The sequence below is a fragment of the Marmota marmota genome, unplaced genomic scaffold (assembly GCF_001458135.2).
Source record: "Marmota marmota marmota unplaced genomic scaffold, marMar, whole genome shotgun sequence".
NCBI lineage: Eukaryota > Metazoa > Chordata > Mammalia > Rodentia > Sciuridae > Marmota > Marmota marmota.
The window spans coordinates 16,672,931-16,690,240 of record NW_025999941.1 but is presented as its reverse complement, the minus strand read 5'-3'; the positions used below and the strand labels follow the sequence as shown (position 1 = coordinate 16,690,240).

Genomic DNA, 17,310 nt, shown 5'->3' with positions numbered 1-17,310 from the left:
CATTCCAGTTTCTCTTCCTCCCTCCCTCCCTCCCTCTCTCTCTCTCTCTCTCTTGCGTTTTTTGTTTTTGGTACCAGGAATTAAACCAGGGGTGCTTGACCACTTACTGAGCCACATCCCCAGCCTTTTTAAGTATTTTATTTAGAGACAAGAATCTCACTGAGACTTAGGGCCTTCCTAAGTTGCTGAGGTTGGCTTTGAACTCGCAGTCCTCCTGCCACAGCCTCCTGAGCTACTGGAATTATAAGTCTGCACTACCCCAGCTGGCTTCCAGTTTTGTTTATTCAGTAGATATTTATAATGCCTGGGCTAGCTAGGCCTTGCTGGGGTTTACAGCCTAGAACCAACAAGCAAGATCTTTTCCTCAGAGGTTACAGACTGGTGAGAAGGACACATTAAGTAATGAGTTGTAAGGGTTACCCATGATACCACGCGGGAAGAGCAAACCTGGGAACTTTTGGAATAGGTTGTACACTGAGTGAGTAGGAAACCTCTGTGAAGTAATTACTCTAATCCCTTTTTTTTTTTCCTCTAAGGATAAATAGGTATAGTTGGACTTGTTTTCCACTTGTGCAAGAGCCTAAAATATTGTAAGGAGTAAAAACTGAGAAGTATTGACTACAATTTAGAAAGTTGAACCAAAGATTTTTAACTGTAATGGGAAGCCATTAAACATTTTTGATGTGGGTCATGTAATCAGATTTGCTTTTCTTATGTTGATTTACTTTGGGCTGTGGGCTAGAGATCAAACCCAGGGTCTTGTGTGTGTTAGGCAAGCACTCTACCACCGAACTACATCCCAGCCCCAGAATTGCATTTACCCCCCCCCCCCCCACACACACACACACACACATCACTGTACTGTGTGAAGCATGTTGAGGAAAAGTTGAGGTGCTAAGTAAATTCCCTGTCCCTTACTAACATGTATATTGTACTTACACTATGTATCAGGCACTTTTCTAATTATTGCCCCCCTTTACAGATGGAACTGGAACCCAAAGAGATTAAGTAGCTTGTCTGAAGTCTCACAGGTAGTAGGTTAGAAAGCCTGGGCCTCAAACCAGGCAGATGGTTCCAGAGTTCCTGCTCTTCACTCTTACGATGGTCCAAGTGAGAGGTAATGGGGCCTTGGACCAGGATGGGACTGACTAAGAGGGAATGCGGAGAAGTGGACAGGTTGGGAGGTATAAGGTAGGGTGCCAGGGCTTCAGTGCCTGAGTGAGCGTGGAAGGGGAGAGTCAGGATGATCCCACGTTGTGACTGGAGTGACTCTGGGCCTACTAGGGCTACTTCTATATTTATTAAGAAATAGCACTCCAAAGGAGAGGTATTTTGTAAATGGGAGATGGAAAGGAGATGAGTTCTGGTAAATGTACTGCAGTCAAATGCTCCTACATCCTTTGAGACCATGAAAATCCCCACTCTGTCACTAATATAAAGTGTCTGACCTCAGGCAGGTTACTTAGCTTCTTTGAACCTCAGCTTTTTTCTCTGTAAATGAAGATGGTGAAATCCACCTCGGAGGGTTGTTTTGAAGGTGAAATGCAGCCTTTGCACTGAATCCAGTACATAGTAACGTTCGGTAAATATTAAATATGAGTTGTTTACTAACCTCTGTTCTACTCTCCTATGATGAGATCTGTGCCCTCTCCATCTTTGAATCTGCTCGTATTTCCCTTCCCTGACTTTTCTGCTCTTGGGGAGAAAAATGAGCTGAAATGAGTAATATTTGTGATTAGTCAACAAGTAAGTGTTTCAGACCTTCTAAACACAACAGAGGAGGGAGGGCCCCGACTTCTGCTTAAGGGAGAGAGGTAATAGCATGCCATCAAATAAGTAAATAAGATAATTTCTGAGAAGAAGCATAATTAAGTTTTGAGAATGAATTTGATGGAATGATGATAAAGTAATGGGGGTGGAGCTGCCAACAATTAGGATAAAATATGTTGATCAAGTATGATGTCTCTGAAAGCTGACATTTAAAGTGAGATCTGAAAAGATCAACCATGTGAAGCACCCAAGAAAGTATTTCAGGTAGCGGCAAAGGACTGAGGTGACAACAGACTGTACCTCTTGGGTGAAGATGAGGAAGGCCAATTGGGGTGTACCCAGGGAGAGGGATGTAAAGGGAGGGAAGCCAAGTGGAGCTCCTGATGAACTGTGTAGGCTATGGAAGGGACGGATTGTCCTCTGGGCACCTGGCAATGATTGGAGGATTTTAAGTAGAGAGTCAATGATCACTTCATCTTTTAGATCATTCTCAGTTGCTGGGTAGTGAGTGCATTCTAGAAAGCCCAGAATGGAAGCTGGGAGCCCAATGTGAAGTATTTGATGTGAAAGACATGGGCTTGGGTTGGTGACGTCAGAGGAGAGGACAGTGAGCAGTGGAAGTTTTTGATATTCTGAAAACCTCTTAGAGGAGGACCAGTATTTGTCCCTGGTGCTTAGATGAGAGCCAGTGTGAGCTGGGTACGGCAGGGGCTGAGCCAGGAGGAATGCAAGTTTGAAGCCTCAGCAACTTAGGCTCTGAGCAACTTAGTGAAACACTATCTCAAAATAAAAAATAAAAAGGTCTGGAGATGTAGCTCAGTGCTAAAGAGCCCTGGATTCAATCCTTAGTACCAAAACAACAACAACAAAACAGTATCCTTTTAAAACTGGGGTACCTGGTTAGCTTTGCCCTCATGCAGTCCTTACGTCTGCATATGCATATACAGAAGCCCTTTATTTCTGCACCTAATTTGAGGAAGAACACTGCCTCTGAAGGAAGTAGAGAGGAGCACTATGTTGCCATCTGTAGATATTGGACTATAGATGTTATCACCAGCATTGTCATTTTATTTGGGGTGGGGGAGAATATTGGGAATTGAACCCATGGTTACTCAGTGGCTTAACCACTGAGCCACATCCCCAGTCCTTTTTATATTTTATTTAGAGAAGGGATCTCACTGAGTTGCTTAGGGCCTCTCTAAGTTGCTGAGGCTGGCTTTGAACTCACAATCCCCGCTCCCTCAGTCTCCTGAGCCACTGGGAGCATTGTCATTTTATAGATGAAAGAGTGGAAGTCCTGGAAAGTTACTGTCAAATTCCTTTATTCTCTCTCCCCTGATGTCACCATATCATTTTGGCTAACTGAAAAATAGTTTGGATGTTGTCACTGTTAATTTAAAATATGTTAACAGTTTGTATCTTGGAGGTGTTAATTTAAAGAGTGTTAAACAGTGTTAGTACCCTGTTAAAAATCATTTTAAAAGCACTTTTTGCAGTACAGAGAACATTAGGTAGATCATTGATATGCCAGAGCAACAGATGGGAGACGAGAAGGGGAGTGGGGTCATCTCTACGTTCCATTTAATAGAGCTTGTTGGTTTTGACAACAGATTTTTTTTTTTTTAATCAGAAAGGTGTAATGCATGGATATATGCTTGTTAAAATTTGAAATAATGATTTTAATATGCCTATAAACAATATGACAGAATAACGGAACTGCACTATAACCGTATAATAGTGTAATTCTGTATATTTTGTTATGAATACAGAGGTGACACCAGTCACCTATAAAAGAAAGATAATAGCACACTTTACAGGGTGTTTCAAGGATGAAGTGTGATACCACATGTAAAAGCCCTTTGAAATTGAGTGACCATTTAGTAGCCAAGCCAGGACACTTTTCAGAGTGAAAGGAGACACATGGGATGTATGTTCACCAAGAAGTGTGTGAACAGCGCTTAAGTATTTGCTGCTGCTATTGGTGGGACAAAAATGGATTCCCTTTCTTTTTCCACCAGTGCCAGTAGATTTGTCCAGCTTATTCCATAATCCACTATTCCAGCAAGAGGATAACTAATGTACTTCAACTGTTTCATATTTCTTTAGCCCAAATAGATAAACAAGTTTGGCACTCCATCCTTGAGATGCACCATATTCTAAGCATTGAGACAGAAAAACAGAAGATCCCCACACTGTTTTTTTGCTTTTTTAAAAAAAAAATTTTTTAGACACTTTTGACTTGAAAAATTTACTTTGGCATCAGCAACTTATTTAGATTGGTCCTAAGGATCTCAGGAGAGACCAGTATTTACATGGAAGAATCAAACCGTCTTATTTATTGTTCTTTCTGCCCACGTTTTATGTGTCTTTTTGACATTATTGGCCTTAAAAATTACTTTAATGATTTTTAAACTTTTTGAAAGTTTAAACTTTTTGAACTTTTTGAAAGGGCCCCAGAGTTACTTTGCCATAAGGAATCTTTAACAAACAAGCCACATATAATTCATCTTAATAACTCATGAGTGGTGCTGATCTAATGATGAATCTAACAGGAATCTGAACAAACATTGTTTTTGCAAGGCCTTACCTCATCTTAATTTAATATCAATAAAATAATTTCCAAGCCATCTTTATTGTTTTTACAGGATGGACCACAGCCCACCAGAATTACTAATGTAAGCAATCAGATTGCTTATGGTAGGCTTCATGTATGATAATTTATGAACTCAGTGTGTATAGCTTTAGATGTGTTCAGTATGGACCTAATTGTTAAGGCGTCATTAACAATAACAAGGGTGTCATTAAAAATCATAATGTTTATACCATTTGTATAAGCATTTAAAAATTTTTCTCTAAATTTAAAAACTCTAAATTTAGAGATAATAGAAGCTGCTCTCAAATTGGGGCCACACCATTTTGTTTGATTTTGTTTCTGTTGGAGTTGTGTTCTGCGCTTTATATGTGTTATTTCAGTAATTTTTGTCTGCAGAGAGTTTTCTAGGCAGCAGCTATCTTAAAGTTTAAGCCAGAAATGCATAACCTTGGAATAAGTTTGAGGCAGAAGCAAATTTGTGAGGAATCATAATTGGAGAAAATTGTATATGCATAAATGCATGAAATGTATCCACATAGGTATATAGATATGTCTAGATATACCTTTGACATTTACTTTTGAACATCTTTAGGATGAAACAAGTTGAGGATTAAATTCAACATAAAGATAAGGATAATATATTTTTTTGCTTTTTTCTACCATGGACTGGCTCTGTGTCTTTCCATACCATGAAGTCTGCAACCCTACAAAGAAGATAGTTTTATTCCCATTTTATAGATGAGGTTAAATGTTGATCTGTGTGCACACACACAAAGTAGACATTAGGTGAATAAGCAAACATTGGCTCCAGTTTTTTATTTGTAACCCAGGAGATTGTCTGTGAGGAGGTATGCTCAGATTGAAGGGGGATCAGGCCAAAGGTGAGGAGGCCTGTGAGTGCCTAGACAGGGAATCCCCTCCCTGCCACAGCTCGTCTTCCACTTCCCTCTCAAGTCTCCCCCAGCGTTGGCATTGGCCCCTGCCTCTTCCTAACCAAGCCTCTGCTCATCCTAACCTGCCTCCCAGGACCTGTGATTCTAATCTCTCCTTTTAATTTAGGTCATGTTATCTCCTAACAGCAAGCGCTTTGGCAGCCCCAGCCTTCCTGCTTCTGGGCTTTTCCTGGTTTCAGTCTATTTTGTAAACTGCTCTCAGCTTGATCCTTCTAGAAAGTTCTGCCCATGAATCTTTAGCAACTCCCAGTTACCTACCAGCAAAGCCTGGATTTAGTAATAGGGCATTTATTAATATGCACTCTCAAAGTCCCACCCCACTGCCTGATGCCGGGTCCCACTATTTGACTTCTGTCATCTGTCCAGTCTTCCTGGTGTTCTAGTGCACTCAGGCCCCTGAGCCTGTCTCTCGCTCCCACACTGGAGCTCACAGCTTTCTCCTTACCCAGGGTGAAGGGAAAGGACTTGAACTTTCTTTTAATAACAACTAGCTAAGTAGAATGGCGCACGCCTGTGATCCCAGTTGCTCAGGAGGCTGAGGTAGGAGGATAGAGAGTTCAAAGCCAGCCTCAGCAACTTAGTGAGGATGTAAGCAACTCAGTGAGATACTGTCTCTATATAAAAGAGCTGGGGGTGTAGCTCAATGGTTGAGTGCCCCTGAGTTCAATTCCCAGTTCCAAGAAAAAGAAAACTAACATTTTGAATACTCTTCTGATTTAAAAACCAAACAAAAGGATATTTTCTCATTTCCAGTCTGTCTACCCCACTTACACTACCCGCTTTCTTGGTAATCCCTGTAATTAGTTTCTTGTCTGTCATTCCAGGGTATCCAAACAAATGTAAGCTCATAAAAATATATATTCTCATCTCCCCTGATTTTTGTTTGAAAAAGAATACCGTAATACTGTTCTCCACCTTTTATAACAAGGTATCTTAAATGATCTCTAGATCAATACATGGAGTACTTATTCTTTTTTCCTTATAGCTTCAGAGTACTCCCTCTTGTTCCTATGCTAAAATTTGTTTAATTTTCCCCTATTTATGTATATTTGGTGTGCTTTTAGTATTTGTTATTATAATGTTTCAGTGCATAATCCAGTGTCATATTGCTTAAGTACATCTGGGTTGTTGAGTCAAAGGCTCTATGTTCTTTGAAATTTTGATAGAATTGGTTGCCTTTCAGTTTTTTTGATTGATGATTTTTAAGTGTCAAAAGAGCAACTCAGCTGGGCATAATGGCGCACAGGGCTCCAGAGGGTGGGGCAGGAGGCTCTCAAGCTCAAAGCCAGCCTCAGCAATTTAGCAAGACCCTGTCTCAAAATAAGAACTTAAAAGGGCTGGGAAGCACCCCTTAGTTCAATCCTGGGTACCAAACAAAAAAAGCCACTTAGACTCAACCTCTTGATTTTCCCCAAGCTAAAGGGAGCTGTACTCCTGATCTCTGCCAACGGCCTGTGGCACTGTGGCACTCATTTAACAATCCCCGCCTCCCTGCGTGTGTATTCCTATGTGTGCTGTTTCTCCAGTGAGAGTAAAAGGGCTCAGGTCTTTATTTCATATCCTCAGAATTTGCTGAGGTACCTGTGGATACATCTGATTGGTCAGATATTCATGTCTTTTGTACAAGTAATCACTACTGTGGAAACGAAAATAAGGTGGTTGCCTGCTAGCCCTCGATAGTGGCTGGTTGAAACAAAGCTCTTTAGAAAGCAGATGGTCCTGTGCAGGAAGCACAAATCTAATTTAAGAATATTTATTGAACATTTGAATGTATAAGACATGGTGTGAGAGGCTTAGGAGGAAACAGAAGGAATAGGACATAGTGCTGGCCCTCAATAACCTTTCTCCCAAGTAGGGAGGATGAGAGGAGCCTGGAGACTTGGCTGGTTTGGCCTGAACCGTGTTCTACTTTCAGGAAGACTTTTCTAATTGGTGTATTACATTATATATAGAAAACTGCACAGGTCTTAAAATAGCTAGAAGGATCACAAAATATGTTTCAACATTTTTAGATAGTTATCAAACTTGAAAAAATCAGGTCTTATGATAGATTCCCCTTCCTCATATGCTTTCTTCTATTCCCCGAATGCATTTACATTCAAAATCCACTGTCCTCAATATTAAGCATAAGGCCTAGGCATCTGGGTAGAAGGTCAGTTTGGTGGGGAGGAAGGGACAACAGGGATTGAAAAGAGCAAAAATAAGTAAGAGAAATTACTGAATAATTGCTTAAGTACATCTGGGGTTGTTGAGTCAAAGGCCATATGTTCTTTGAAATTTCGATAGAATTGGTAATGAGCATCAATTCTGCCAGACTAGCTCACCTGTAGATATTTCCTTTTATTTATTTATTTTATTTATGTTTTTTTGTTATTTTAGTACTGGGGATTGAACCCAGGGGTTCTTAACCACCAAAGCCACATCCCCAGCCCTTTTTAATATTTTATTTAGAGACAGGTTCTCACTGAGTTGCTTATGGCCTCAGCCATGCTGTCTTTGAACTCTTAATCCTCCTGTCTCAGCCTCCCGAGCCTCTGGGATTACAGGAATGCGCCACCACACCTGGCTTCTTTTTGTTTTGTTTCATTTAAAAAATTGAAACATTGAGATAGTTTTTTAAAAAATCATTTTGCATTTTAATCTCTTTGAGGACTTTTATTTTTCTGTTTCTTTAGATAACATTGTATGTGTTTAAAAACCAAAAGCATTAGTTCATGTTTTTAAAATATAAAACATCTGATGAATCTATAGCTTGAGCAGTCTTTCAAAACCATGCCTGACAACCAAACTCAATTCTAAAAATGTCTATCTCATGCTACCACAATATATTTTAAAACTGGAGTCCTCTGCCTTCCCAAGTTTTATCTCCGCTGCACCTGTGCTCAGAAATCCTCCTGCCTACACACAGGAACTATTGTTTAAAGATTTTGCTGTTGATTCATCATGCAGCCTCTCCAGGAATTATTTACACTTTAAAAATTCATTTTTTAAAAAGTGCATTTGGTTAAAAACGAAACCAAAACCTCCCAAAATAAGCAAACAAAATCCTTGTACAATGGCATGTAAGGAATTACATTTTTTCTCATCTCTTAGATGTAGTCCCTCTCATCTGAAACAACCAACATTACCAAAGTTGTTTTGTTTTGTTTTGTTTTTGGTATCAGGTACTGAACCCAGGGGCACTTTACCCCCAGGCCACATCCCCAGCCCTTTTTATGTTTTATTTTGAGACAGCCTCTCCTAGATTGCTTAGGGCCTCACTAAGTTGCTGAGAGTGATTTGAACTCACGATCCTGCAGCCTCAGCCTCCCAAGCTGCTAGGATTACAGGCATATGCCACTACACCTGGCTGACTATTACTAGTTTTATGAATCCTTTCAAAGATATTTTCTGACTACACTTATGCCTGTGTGATGTACGTACACACGCACACATACCCGGTCTCAGGCTCCTCCATTCTACACATAGCACAGCACGTTGTGCTTCTCCGCACGTTTTCGTTTTACTTCACAAAAATAAGATTTCTTGGCATCAGTATAGACTCCAATCTTATTTTTTTGGCTGCATACTATTATATGAACATTTCATAATTAAACCAGTCTCTTCCTGGTGAATATATAGGTTTGCAATATTTCAACTACAGACAGCACTTCTACAAACAACCCTTTATACCTTCCTTTGTGTGTGTAGGTGCACATATTTTTAAAGCCTCAATTCCTAGAATTAAACTATGGAGTCAGAAAGGTGCGTGCACCCTTCATCCCGTGGCCTTGGAGAGTTTGACAGTGTGCACCCTCTGGTATATGTGAGTGCAATTTCCCAATGCCCTCGCCAACCTTTTGAACGGTCAGGTTTTGGTCTTTGCCAGGCTGATGGGAAATGACATTGTATTGTGGATTCCCCTGGCCTTTTTTGTTATGATTCTGGTCCAAACACGAGCTCAGGCCTGCCAGGCAGGCAGGTTGGGACCCCACTTGTTATAGTCACTGCCGGTCTGTACTGCTTTTCTGTTTTTCTCTTTTCCTCAGGGCAAAATGAGACAGTTTTGTTAAAAAGAAAGAAAAAGAAAAGAAATTCTCATGGGGAAACTTAAGATAACTGTATTCTACTTGTATTTTATCAGTTCACTCCCTTCCCCTTACCGACTTCTCTTTTCTTGTCCTAGTCCGCCACTCTGTCTTTTTAAATATTCTTTACTCTATCTCTTCTCACCACTGCCTTTCAGGACAAGGATCCCCCCTTCCCATCAGGAATTGAACCCAGAGGCACTTGACCTCTGAGCCACATCCCCAGATCTTTTTATTTTTTATTATAAAACAGGGTCTTACTAAGTTGCTTAGGGCCTCTCTAAGTTGCTGAGGCTGGCTTTGAACCTGTGCTCCTCCCGCCTCAGCCTCCTGAGCCACTGGGATTACAGTGGTGTACCATGCCGCCCAGGCAGACAGGGTCTTCTTTTTCTTTTTTTTTTTTTTTTTTTTCAAAAAAAAGTTATCCAAGAATTTATTTTCTTGGTTGCTTATTTATTTATTTTTATTCTACCTGAAGATTTTTCCTCTTTGCCTGTGATACCTTGACACACAATAGAAAATCACTTTCTTTTAAAAAAAAAAACTTACACATATATATGTATTTGTAAGATACACATCATACAATTTATCCACTTAGCCATTTTTTATTCTTTTTAGATACACATAACAATAGAGTGTATTTTAGCATATCATACATACATGGAGTATAGATTATTCTGATTAGGATCCCATTCTTGTGGTTGTCCATGATGTGGGGTTTCACTGGTTGTGTATTCATATATGAGCACAGGAAAGTTCTGTCGCATTCATTCTACTGTCTTTCCCATTCCCATCTCCTCTCCCTTCCCTTCATTCCCCTTTGTCTAACCCAGTGAACTTCTATTCTTCCCTCCCCCTTGTCGTGAGTCAGCAACTGCATATCAGAGATAACATTCTGCCTTTGGTTTTTATGATTGGCTTATTTCACTTAGCACAATAATCTCCAGATTCATCCATTTACTGGCAAATACCATAGTTTCATTCTTCTTTGTGACTGAGTAATATTCCATTGTGTGTATGTACCACATTCTCTTTATCCATTCATCTGTTGAAGGGCACCTAGATTGATTCCATACTTAGCTATTGTGAATTGAGCTGCTATAAACATGGATGTGGCTTCATCACTGTAGTATGCTAATTTTCAGTCCTTTGGGTGTATACTGAAGAGTGGGATATTAGTTAGCCATTAATACAATTCAGTATCATTAAGCACATTGACATTTCATTTTTTTTAATATTTTTTAGTTGTCTATAGACATTTATTTTATTTACTTATTTGTATGTGGTGCTGAGGATCGAACCCAGTACCTCATACATACTAGGCAAGCACTCTACCACTGAGCTACAACCCCAGCCCCAAGCACATTGACATTTCAATAATTATCTTTTCAATGAGCATCTGAATAGTGATATTGATTATTTGTCCTGAAAAGTCACAAGAGCTAAGTGGTCATTTTAATTCACTTTGCCCTTCTCTCTTCAGACGAAGTGATACGGAAGCGTCTCCTCATTGATGGAGATGGTGCTGGAGATGATCGAAGAATTAATTTGCTAGTGAAAAGTTTCATTAAGTGGTGCAACTCTGGATCCCAGGAGGAAGGGTATTCATTTCACTTGTCTCTATGCCAGTGTACTGATGTCATTTTAATAAGGTCCTGTTAATGTTTTAAGTTTTCACTCACCGAATTGTCCACTTAAGTCACTTCTTGTCTCATCAAAAGATTTTTTTTTCTTACTTCTCTTCGGAGGCCTTATAAAACAAACATGTAGAAAGCAGGTAAAAGAAGAAATGAAGACTAAATTCAGGCTTGTTAACATGGTCACTTTTAGCAGATAAGTATTTAACAGGACAAGATAATCTAAATGAAACTTCTTTCCTTTGTTAATAAAGTTCCTGCAAGATATCTAGGTTTTTAACAAAATTCTTCCTCATTTGGATTCACTTTCCACAGAATAAGTGTAATATACATATAGAACGGAAAAACTATGAGAATAGAATTGTGAAAATAAGCAGACTTCTTAATCAAAATAATTTTTAAAAATGATTTAAACAATTCAGACAGATTTGCTTGAATTAAGCCTACACCGATAAAAACAATAGGCCCGTCTTACGTTTGTAACCATAGCTGGTTATAAAGGAAAAAGAAAACATAAGGGATGGATATTCTAGATTTTTTTTAAAGGAAACATTTGTCTCAGAATGTAATATAACTTAATTAACAAAGCTTTGCCTGTATTAAAGTAGTTTAATTTTAGCAATCCAAAAACATCTTTTTCCTCTTTTTTTCCATCAGATATAGCCAGTACCAACGTATGCTGAGTACACTATCTCAATGTGAATTTTCAATGGGCAAAACTTTGCTGGTGTATGACATGAATCTCAGAGAAATGGAAAATTATGAAAAAATTTACAAAGAAATAGGTAAAAATAATAATGTTTCGTCTATATTTTTATTCTTTATGATCTAAAGGAAAAATACCTACTAACAATATTCTTGGGTTAGTGATAAAAGTTACTTACAATATTAATAGAATGCATACAGTAAGTGGTATCTGCAAAAGTTTATAGTGTGGTATGATGATTGGGGTTACAGCTACTTTTTTAATACCAGCATCTATTTAGTTAGCAATAGGACTTCAATTTTAAAACACTTTTTAAAATTGAAAATGGATGGAGATTATATGTGTTGTTATTAACTATCTTTTAAAAAATACCCTTTTATATAGAATGTAGTATTGCTGGAGCTCATGAAAAAATTGCTGAGTGCAAAAAGCAGATTCTTCAAGCAAAACGAATACGAAAAAATCGCCAAGGTAAGGGTTTTGAGGGATTTCATGTGCAAATACTTTACTACTGACTGGTATTTTCATGCAGTTTTTAGTGTGAGGTAAAATCAGCAGCTAGAATCGATTTAACTGACAAAGAGAATCAGGATGGGACTGGGGCTGTGGCTCTTGCGTGAGGCACTGGGTTCGATCCTCAGCACCACATTGAAATAAAATAAAGATATTGTGTCCACCTAAAACTAAAAAAATAAATTTAAGGAAAAAAGAATTAGGAGAAACATTTAATTCTTAAAACCATAAATAGAAAATAGAAAAAAAAGGAATGATCTGCTGAAAAAAGTTTTTTGCTGAGATGTATTGATTATCCAGATATTTCTTAGTACTACTTTTTTTCTGTCTTCAGACAATTTTGCCTGAATATTTTGTTTAATCAGCAAAAGTGATTTATATAAGTACACTAGTTATAGGGTCGATTTGTTTGATGAGAGAGAGAGGAGAATTTAAACACAGTTGGTTTTCATTAAGTATAAAGGAAGCAGATATATTCAGGCTGCCTAACTATATAACAAGAAAAAGTTAAAGTTTAGTTTTATTCTAATCTTTCTTTTTAACTAGAGTATACCCTTATATTGTTCATAAACTTTCAAATAATTTTTTTTGGGGGGGGGGGTACCAGGGATCGAACTCAGTGGCCGAGTGCCCCTGAGTTCAATCCCTGGTACCCCCTCCCAAAAAAAAATACGATCATAATTATGATAATATATATTAAAAACTGGAAGAAAATAGAAAATGTAAACAGTTATTTGGGGGTTGTGAGTTTTATTATCTAGGTTTTCTTTGTTTTTGTTTTGTGTTATACTGAATATCTATTATATTGTAATGGAGGTTTTTTTAATTTCAAAAAATCATGCTTAGTAATATACTGAGTTCCAAAACAATAAACTTCACGTTTTAGAGAGCTAATTAAGATAAAGTTTTATCCTGACCTCTTTTTTTTTTTTTTCTTTTAGTTCTGGGGATTGAATGCAGGGTGCTTTACCACTGAGCTACATCCCCATATCTTTTTTTTTCTTCTTCTGGCCTCAAACTTGCAGTCCTCAGTGGTAGAGCACTTGCCTCAAATGTGTGGGGCACTGGGTTTGATCCTTGGCACCACAAAAAATAAATAAATAAAGTAAAGGTATTGTGTCCACCTACAACTAAAAAAAAACCCTTGCAATTCTCCTGGCTCAGCCTCCAGAGCTGCTGGAATTAGATGCATGCACGCACCACTAAGCCTGGCTTATTTCCCCTTTATAAAAGGTGGCTTTTGTATTCAATTCAAAGTATGTATGCTGAAGTTTCAGTGGCCAATTTACAGCAAAATATAATAACATAATAATTAATATCAATGTCATTATTTAAAAATATATTGCAAAGGATTTTGATTGAATAGGAGACTTTTAAGTGAACCTCACTATTTACCATTTCATGGAAATGTTAATATAAGCAATAAAACTTAATCTTAGAGGTCTCAGTGAAGCAGCAACAATCATCTTAATTTTGAAGTATTTTAAAGTTTCTGAAGTTTTTACCTTTAGAATGGTGAGGAAATTAACAAATTAACAGTAAGATATGTTTTTCTCACTGATTCTACCCCCTACCACCACCATCACACACTCTGGGCAAAGAGTAAGATCCTTTTCAGATTCAGTCCACTTGATTGATAATGACCTAAAAGTCATTAATGCTTATGCTGACTTCTTATATTCTGTACAGGATATGTTAGTGGAAAAACAGAATCTGGAGCCAAAATCCTTGTATTTAACACTTTTGATGTCACAGATGGTTATCGTTGTGGTTCAATCAAGTGGCATGGCAATACTCCCATCCATCGTTGTTTTCATTTCTTTATGTACTAGGAAAATGAGTAGGAGACATGTGTGATACTATGCGTTTTCTTTTGATATTTAAGGTTTTTAAAAGAAAACTTGGTAAATATTTTTATGTCTTTCAGAATATGATGCTTTGGCAAAAGTGATCCAGCATCATCCAGATAGGCATGAGACATTAAAGTAAGTTTAGAGCTTTTCCTTGCAAAGGAACTAACCTACATAAACCTACATAAACATTCAAGTATACTCATCTATACATTCCGTTTTTATAAAATAAATAACGTGTCAAAAGGAGAAATCAAGATTTTCAACATTATATATCCTAACACTGTTTGATTAGATCCTTTTCTTTTTCCAATCTTTCTATCTATAGGTCTAAAATGCATGTGATGTGTCTCAATGGGAAAATGGATAAATAGAATATATTCTATTCATGTAATAAAATACTAAACAGCATAAACTTAATAAACTAGATATATACTTTTTTTTTTTCTCTTAGTACTAGGGATTGAACTCAGGGGCACTCTACCACTGAGCTACATCCCCAGCACTTTTTATTTTTAAGTTTGAGACAGGGTCTCACTAAGTTACTGAGACTGACTTTGAACTTGTGATTCTCTGGCTTCAGCCTCCTGAGTCTCTGGGGTTACAGGTACACCACCAGGCCTAGCTAGACATATATATTTACAACACAGATCCCCCCCAAAAAAATCAGTGAGGAAAATGACAGACACATATGAGTTTTAAATTATTTCTAATTTTCTACATACATATAGAAAATAACCATTTGTAAAAGTTAGAAAACACCTACCAAGTATTATTTATTAATACTATATATTATCAGAAACACAGATACATGCATTAAAAAGGGATTGGAATGATGCAATGACTGTGTGAATGGAAAATAAAGGACAAAAGAAGGCCTGAGGTAGGGGACTAGAGAAGGGGGTGGGGAGGAAGGTGAAGTTCAAAGGGTATTTCAAGTTAATTAGCAGCAGGTTTTGTTTTTGATTTTGTTTTTTTTAACTGAAGGAAAATCTTGAAGTTAGTATGATAAAAATGTACCATTTCTTGAGTTTCGTTATTATGTGAGTTTTTCTGTACTTAAAAACTTTATATAAAAATATACATTTTGGGGGCTGGGGTTGTGGCTCAGCAGTACAGTGCTCGTCTAGCATGCGCAAGGCGCTGGGTTCGATCCTCAGCGCCACATAAAATAAATAAGTAAAATAAAGGCATTGTATCCAACTACAACTAAAAAAAATTTTTTTAAAATAAATAAAATTAAAAAATGAAAAATAAAAGTATAGCTTTAATGAAAATAGTGCACATTTAGTAGTTAAGAAGTTCTAAACTTTACAAGTCTCACATAATGGAGTATTTTAATTCTTTTTACATTTTAAAAATACTATTTAATACTTTAAATGTTTGATTAGAATTGTAAGTTCTATTTCCCAAAACAGCAAAAAATAGCACTGTTTTACTTTTTTCAGAGAATTAGAGGCTCTGGGAAAAGAGTTAGAGCATCTTTCACATATTAAAGAAAGCGTTGAAGATAAGGTATTTGCATATATATATATTTTTCCCCTTTGTTTTTTTATGGTGTATATGTGTGTGTGTGTTTATAGATCAATTTCAATAAATTTTTTCTTCTTGTTAATATAGCTGGAATTGAGACGGAAGCAGTTTCATGTTCTTCTTAGTACTATCCATGAACTTCAGCAAACATTGGAAAGTAAGTAGAAATTATCTCAAAATGAATGTTTATGAAGATTTTTCAGTGATTGATTGAGAGGTGTGCCTTTTACAGCTTGGAGAGAGAGAATACCTTCAATTTGTAAATAGAAGAATATCTGGATGACATTAGAAGACACTAATTTGTTCTACTTTTTAAATATATGCAGAAGAATTTTAATTTTGTAGTAACTGGTTTAAATATATATCTAGTAGTTTAAATAGGAAAAATTCAAGGATGTTAGATAACAGAGTTTTTATTGGTTTCCTATAGTTTATTACTGTAAAGTAATAAATCAGGCCCCAGGAAGGCAATGATAAGTAATTTGTGCATAAGAATGTTTGCACACCCAGGCCAGGTTTGGTGGCACTCACCTATAGTCCAGCAGCTTGGGAGGCTGAGGCAGGAGGATCGCAAACTCAAAGCCAACTTACTGAGGTCCTAAGCAACTCAGTGAAACCCTGTCTGTAAATAAAATACGAAGTAGGGTTGGGGATATGGCTCAAAACCCACTCCTGAGTTCAATCCCCAGAACCAAAAAATAAAAAACCTTTTGTATACCTAATGAATGGTAGGTACTTTGAGGGAAAATATATCTTTCCCTTAGATATATACTTTTAAAACTCTAATGAGTGAAAAAAAATGAAAGACATGTAATGAATTTTAAGTCATTTATAAGGAAGAGAAGACTTGCTATTGATTATAGCCAATTGGAAATTTCTGTTCACTTGATCTGATTGTCCCAAGGCCTGTGTTTATTTTTTTAAGTGAAATCTGTCATACAAATTTTAAATTTTGATTCAACTAATAACAACCACCAAACAGCATTTTTAAAATCAAACATTTATGTGAGACAGTTGCAGTCACAGACTGCCATTTTGCCATCTTTTCTTTAAAAGTATTGGCTAATAAAAGATAAAAATATTTCACATGTGCATTAAGCATAAAATGTTGGCAAATTTGACTAAGGTTTTGTGTTTCTTTTTCAATTACAGATGATGAAAAGCTCTCAGAGGTAGAAGAAGCTCAAGAAACAAGCATGGAAGCAGATCCTAAGCCCTAGGCAATTGAATCACTGTTCCCCCAAAATATTGAAAGAGCTACATAATCTTAGTATGTTTAGAATTTGTTGTGCTCTTGACATATTTGAAGTTTAGCCAGTGAAGTACTTTGCTATTAAATATTAATGCACATCTCATTTATATTTCTTCATACAAAGAAAAATGGCTTCAGTATATACGTTTTTATTGAAATGCATTTTTCATTCTTAAAAAGTAGGAAACAACATCCAAAAATGTTTAATAAAATATCTTTAAGTTACATGTTTGTGCCCATTAGTAACTGGTGACATTGACTGCCTTATAAAATAAGTGAAGACTGAGAAGGTGGCATTTCTAGGGTGTATATGGGACGATGAGTCAATTTCTGGAAATTATTACCACTTTAGAAAATGAAAATGAAGTCCATGAATAGGCCTCAGAAGGACCATGAACCTGTGAAATTACATGCACAGTGTTTATGGTGTATGTTT

General features: G+C 37.1%; 1 protein-coding gene across 2 annotated transcripts; it reads left to right on the top strand.

Annotated features, from left to right (window-relative positions):
- Positions 1-984: 984 nt before the first annotated feature.
- On the top strand, positions 985-16,977 carry Thoc7 (THO complex 7). Of its 2 annotated transcripts, none has more exons than XM_048801215.1 (8): positions 985-1,117; positions 10,867-10,984; positions 11,678-11,805; positions 12,111-12,197; positions 14,167-14,224; positions 15,538-15,604; positions 15,710-15,779; positions 16,775-16,977. In XM_048801215.1, the coding sequence occupies exons 1-8, from the start codon at positions 1,069-1,071 to the stop codon at positions 16,840-16,842; spliced, it is 645 nt and encodes a 214-aa protein (XP_048657172.1). In that variant the 5' UTR covers positions 985-1,068; the 3' UTR covers positions 16,843-16,977. The 2 variants fall into 2 exon arrangements, with proteins under 2 accessions (XP_048657172.1, XP_015349985.1); XM_015494499.2 differs by lacking the exon at positions 985-1,117 and adding an exon at positions 1,564-1,582.
- Positions 16,978-17,310: the final 333 nt, after the last annotated feature.